This window comes from Adiantum capillus-veneris, chromosome 23, assembly GCF_014529385.1.
Source record: "Adiantum capillus-veneris isolate H3 chromosome 23, ASM1452938v2, whole genome shotgun sequence".
NCBI classification, from domain to species: domain Eukaryota; kingdom Viridiplantae; phylum Streptophyta; class Polypodiopsida; order Polypodiales; family Pteridaceae; genus Adiantum; species Adiantum capillus-veneris.
The window spans coordinates 68817720-68823778 of record NC_140953.1 but is presented as its reverse complement, the minus strand read 5'-3'; the positions used below and the strand labels follow the sequence as shown (position 1 = coordinate 68823778).

Sequence of the window (6059 nt, the reverse complement as noted above, 5' to 3'; positions counted from 1 at the left end):
CCATTCAAAATTGTGAGTATATGGTAAAAAATAAAAATGAACAATTTGTAGGTGGGATTTCATCACACCTAGGCTATGTTAGTTTGGAACAGTGTTCGGGAAAAATGTGTCTCAGCTTAATATCGTGCCGTTTCCAGTTTCAAAAATGCCGGTTGAAGGCAAGGGGAAAAGGAGAAATCCGCCCCAAAATAGAGAAAAATAGTGTAAAAACCCCCTAATTTTTTAAAAATTCCTCTTGGCAAACTCAAGGAAAGGAAATTTGTATGTTTGAAAAAATGATTTTTCCGAACACGGGTTTGGAACACCCGATTATGGGGTTGTGTTTGATTTAGTTCTAACGTCCTAACCAACAAAGGGTGTTTGGAATACCCGATTTTGGGGTTGTGTTTGATTTAGTTATAAACGCCCTAACCAACAAAGGGTGTTTGGAATACCCGATTTTGTGTATGCATAGTGTAGACTTATATGCCATGTGCATTGTGGACGGTGATGGTGTGCATGTGTGGTGATGGGGGCCAGCTACACAAAATGGAAAGTACATTGACCTGTTGGATGTGTTTTTGTGTTGTGTTGAGTAGACTGTACATGCTGCCTTCGAAGTTCATAGGTCCAACAATATGAGCCTAAAGCTGAAGGCAATTAATTATTTGAATACCAAAAGGTTCTCCGTTCAACCTTCACAATTCAAAACAAGACAAATCAATGTCTGGAGCCTGGGTTGAATTTTTTGATTTTACACATGCTTCATACCATTGGAGGTGTACTTGCGTGCCTACATAATTGCCTTCAAGCGGTGTGTGTGTGTGTGTGTGCGCAATGTTGGATTCCTATATCTCTCACTTCTACACATCATTGTGAGTGTGCATTGCTATGTGAGTCTTTGCTCTTCCTCATCTCTCAATTCTAACACACACACACACACACACTCCTCCTCCACTCTGATATAGTCCTTTACCCACATTTACTCTTTGCATACTAGGGGGGGTGCATGCATGTGGGTAGATTCTCTGTCAGATAACCCTCTACCCTTCTCTTTTGCAAGTTGCCATAGCTTGCTCTCCTGCAGAGGTACCTTCCTGCTTCTCAATCCTTACAAGCAGTTGCTAATGAGCTTTCTTTGTGCTTTTCCTGATAAAGAAAGCAAAACTTAGCGTTCACCAACCAGTAGAGTTGCATTTTTGGGCTAATTAAGGTTTTGCACTAAGTTTTACAATCTTGCATGATGAAGGCTGCAGAGGCCACAGATAGCCTCAGAGCCCCTGCCAAGCTTGCATTTACCTTGCCTTGCAGTGCAAGGGAGCTCCCCATCAGTGACAAGAAAGCAGAGAGAACAGGGGAATCTTTCACTTCTTGTCCCAGTGGTACTGCCTCTAGGCTGCCCAATTCACATGCACTCGCAGACGCCAACAGCAAAGGCCCTCTCGCCGGCGGGACGCCTGCCGACTACAACGCTGCCCCTCGCAATCAAGTGCTTGCCAATTTAATGCAAACAGGAGGTGCTAAAAGCAGAGGTGCTCCCCTTGCCAGTGCTGCTAGCATGGAGAGAAGGAGGAGGTGTAGCTGTGGTGAGCTTAACTACCTCTCTAGTAACAATGCAGCTCCCAATGGGAGTAGTTTTCATAGTAATTATGGCTCTTGTAACTGTAATGTGGAGAATTGTGCATGGGAAGAGGGGCTCTCTGCCCCCCATCTCAAAGCTCAGCCATGGAGATCTTCCTCTGATCAAAGCAACAGCAATGCTGCCCTTCATCGCGCCCTCGCTGCCATGAAGAAGGTCTCCGGTGAGCCCGACGCTGTCAAGAAAGCACAGACTAAGCCAATTCCCCTCCGCAATGCCACAGACCTTCGCGCTCTTGATACCCTCGACATAAATGCCCGCTCGATCACTAACTCTGATGCTCGCACTCTCTCCATGCGCGAGCGTGGGCGGTGGGGAAACAGCAAAATGCAGCAGCATCTCTTCACCCAACCTACGGTGGCGGGGGTTGGTGGTGGTGGTGGGCAGAATGCTACTAAAGCAAATCTGAGCTCAGAGTGTCAACATCAGCAGCACCATCACCATCACCATCAGCAGCCATTGCAGCATGTGCAATGCTTGCATTGTGGGAGCTTCTCCACAACGCCAGTGTCTGGCATTGCGCAGGGGGCCCGGTCGCAGTCATTTGGGCGCAAAGTTCGTGATTATACATGGCAGCAGGAGCTTCTACAGGAGCAGAAGCGGCCAGAACCGCAAGGTACTGCTAAGGAGATGCCGGAGCAGCAAGCGGTTCTGCCTCAAAGCGGGCCACAGGGATCTCAAAATCATGGAATTCAGCATCACCGATGTGAATATGCGCGCTTGGCTGACATGTCTCCAGAGTATGAGCAACAAGGACCTGCTGCATTGATGAAGGTGCAGCATATGCATGGTGGCAATGTCATGTCTTGGCAGGAGAGGTACATGCTGCTATGTCAAGCCATCGCAGCAGGAGCATTTGTTGATGGCTGTGCGGATGACATTAGCGGCCCAATTCTGCCTTCAAACAGAGGATATTCATGGGCTGTGTGCGAATGTGCGGCATGTGAAATGGGTTGTGCAACAGCTGCCGCGGCGCCGGGGGCCGGCTTCCGGCAAGGACCGCTGCTGAGTAGCTATTGCAATACAAGTAGCGGCGAGCGGATGATGGAGCTGGAGGCCTTTTCCGGGCCGCTTGGATATGTGAGTGAGAGCAAGGCAGGTGTGGAGCTCAGCAGCATAATGGAGAAGAGGGGCGCAAGGAGGCGATGGTGGGCGCGGCTGCCGAGCTTTGGAAAATCAAAGAGCCATACGACAGAGGCGGCGTGGCGGGCAGCTTCCGGGCAGAACACAGCCCAATGCAGCTCATGTGGGCAGCGCGTGTGGAGGAGGGGCGAGGAGGACGAGGAGCTCGGTGGGCGGCTCTGCCCGGATTGCCTTGTCCGGGCAGGGAGTGACAAGTGTGAAAGCGGCCCAATTCCAGGTACAACAGCGGCAGCGAGGCCGACACCGCCACGAGCCACCCGCCGGCAGCGGCCACCGCAGCCGCCATTCAGCGGCCAGCAGAGACAGTTACCCCGGCGGTGGCGTCTCATGAAGCTGTGCCGCTACCTGATGGGTTTTCCTCTTCAACGATAATCGTCACTTTCCCCGAGCCAGGTCTTGAGTTCAAACCTTGTTGGATTATATCTTTAAGGTCGCTTACAACATCTCTTGTTCGATAGGTCTTTGAGGTATTTTTTCTGCTTCTCTTCGTCAGACAGATCTTTCATGTCCCTTGGATTGCTCGATCGACCTTTAAGCATCTCTTCTTCTTCTCTTCTGAACTTAAATCTTTCATGGCCTATGTTATGCCAAGAGTGCTTTGGGGCCTCTTTACGCTAAAGCCTACTTGGATTTGGCATGCATTATCAATACCTCTCTCATAATCCATGCTCTTCGCTTGCAAATACCTCACTAATTACACATTGTAGTCCATGTTTATTCGTCTCATGGCACGCCAACTTGTGTGCCACTTTCAAATTCCCTTCTTAATGATCAAAATTTTAATTTGTTTGTCAATGTAGTGTTTTTCAAGCATTTTTGCCAATCTAGTTGTTAGGGGGTACCTTTCACACATAGCACGATAAATAAGTTCTAAACCAAGAAAACTAGCATGTGTGCCACACGTGCTCAGGCCAAAAAATGCATAGCTTCTATAATTCTTATAATGCTACGAGCTCACACGATCCGCCTCCGGCGGGTCTCGTTCCCTCTTACCAAGGGGTCATTCTTATACAATATTCAAGCTCAGACATATGAGTATGCGTGTGCATACCTAAGTGTATATAAATGTGTGTGTGTGTAGCTATTCTTTTATATCTCCATAGGACACACATCACATTCTCTCTCTCTCTCTCTCTCTCTCTCTCTCTCTCTCTCTCTCTTTCACACACACACACACACACACACACATAGGCCTCCACACACACACACACACACACACACACACACACATACTTGGGTAGCATTTTAAATTTTGTTATGGATGTACCCATGATTAATTTCTCTTGCTAAATTCTACTACAAATTGTGGCAACATGGGTGACACACATCCTGTCAAAAGAGCACATATCAAATCACTTTTGTTAAATATGCACTATTTCACCCTTCTCTCCCAATGCTTGGTATCGTTAATGCATTTTGCAAGATCACCCATATGTATATCCCAAGAAAGGAGGGTATGAAACCCCTACCTTCTCTATGTATACACACGGTTCCCTCATCCTTGCCCATCATCCTTTTGGGCCCTAGGTGAAGACAATGAGAGTTATCACATGGGATACAAACTTTGCCATCTCTGTTAGATTCTTGCAAGAAATACATTGATATCAACATGCAGACTTGGGCATTGGAATAGGTAGGAGAGGTAAATGAATTCCATGGCGTAGCTAATGTTTTCATAACCAAAAGTTGTAGAGTAGTTTCCAAGCTAGGTAGGGAGGGATAGAAAAAGAGAGCTCTACATCTTGCTCAATAGAGATAAAGAAAGAGAGCCTTGCAAGTTAATATGCACTTGGCATGTTAGAGAGAGAGAGAGAGAGAGAGAGAGAGAGAGAGAGAGAGATCCTAGTTGAAAGCCCCTCAGTCTCCATCAATAGCACCACCTCAATACTTGAGGCCATCGTGGAGCAGCTTTTTCTTTGCCTCAACGCCACCATTAGCTTGCAAATCTGAATGTGCGTAATTCTCTTGTCAACAATTACTTTTCATCGAGCACTACTGGCGTCGCGTATGGAGATGTCGCCAACAATCAGCTTGTCTTTGTTGCAATGTTGACACATAGCCACTGGCCTTGTTGAAGTTGGTTTAACTTGTCCGCAACTGCAAACCAAGCTATACTTTATTGTACTTCTCAAACCAAGCTCCAAGTTGGTGGGCAAGGAGATTGGAGTTGTAAACTGGTCCCGGAAAGGCTAACTCATAGACAGAATTCAGATGTGGCATGTCTATGTTGAGAGAGAGAGAGAAAGAGAGAGTTGTGCCAGACATGTTAAACATTGCCTCTTTCATGTAACAAAGCAAGAGCCTGCCTCAACTCTCTCTCTCTCTCTCTCTCTCTCTCTCTCTCTATATATATATATATATATATATATATATATATATATATATATATATATTGGCCTCTTTCATCTGAAGCCTCCTCCTCCTCCTCCTCCTCCTCTCTCTCTCTCTCTCTCTCTCTCTCTCTCTCTGAGCCGCGGCGTAGGGGAAGGGCCGCTCTCATAACCTAAGTTACAATTGCACATTGGGCCCGTAATTTATACCTCTTCGTTTAAAAACTCTCTTCTAAACAATAGCTTAGTTCACAAAACTAGTAATAGATTTGCAAAGGCCTTGTGTGTAGGAGCAAATGGCAGGAGCAATTTTGTGTACCAAGGGTCTATCCATCTATATTGGACAACCCTTGGACACGTGTATATGTAGTTTGCTATGAGCATGAGAAAAATATCTACATGACGACGATGACGATGACTTGTACACATAAGTTGCGCCAGCTCGCCTGAAACGGCAGTTGAATTGAAGTATCTTTCGTTGAGTTGCAGCTTGGTCGTGGGATGCGTGCAACCTTATACTCTAGAGTAGCAAACGGGAACGGGAGAGAGAGAGAGAGAGAGAGAGAGAGAGAGAGAGAGAGAGAGAGAGAGAGAGAGAGAGAGAGAGAGAGAGAGAGAGATTACATGCAGGTGTACGTGCACTATTTCTTTGTCCAGGTACACTTGCATGTACTCTCTCTCTCTCTCTGTCTCTCTCTCTCTCTCTCAGCCTGTTCGTCTTTCACCAAGCCTCTGGTTGCCTGTTCGCCTTCCATCGATCCACCAAGCTCTTGGGTCTCGGCACCCTCTGGCCGTTCTCCACCATCCACATGTCTTGCCTGAATTTTGGCTTCCATAATAGAGCAGAATAGATGAGCCATTATAAGTAGAATATTTAATGGCCATGCAATGGTATCTTGCAGACATAGTACCTCAACAAAGGTCTCCAAGTATGGCCATACATCAAATTGTGAAATCCACTATTGCAA

At 46.7% G+C, this 6059-nt stretch overlaps 1 protein-coding gene across 1 annotated transcript; it reads left to right on the top strand.

The window, feature by feature from the left end:
• The first annotated feature begins 834 nt into the window (after positions 1 to 834).
• On the top strand, positions 835 to 3556 carry LOC147427924 (uncharacterized). The gene has a single exon (XM_086497408.1). The coding sequence runs from the start codon at positions 1220 to 1222 to the stop codon at positions 3131 to 3133; it is 1914 nt and encodes a 637-aa protein (XP_086353534.1). The 5' UTR covers positions 835 to 1219; the 3' UTR covers positions 3134 to 3556.
• The last annotated feature ends 2503 nt before the right edge of the window (positions 3557 to 6059 follow it).

Excerpts from the sequence above, each read along its gene's own strand:
- LOC147427924 (XM_086497408.1), top strand. The coding sequence starts at position 1,220 with ATGATGAAGGCTGCAGAGGCCACAGATAGCCTCAGAGCCCCTGCCAAG.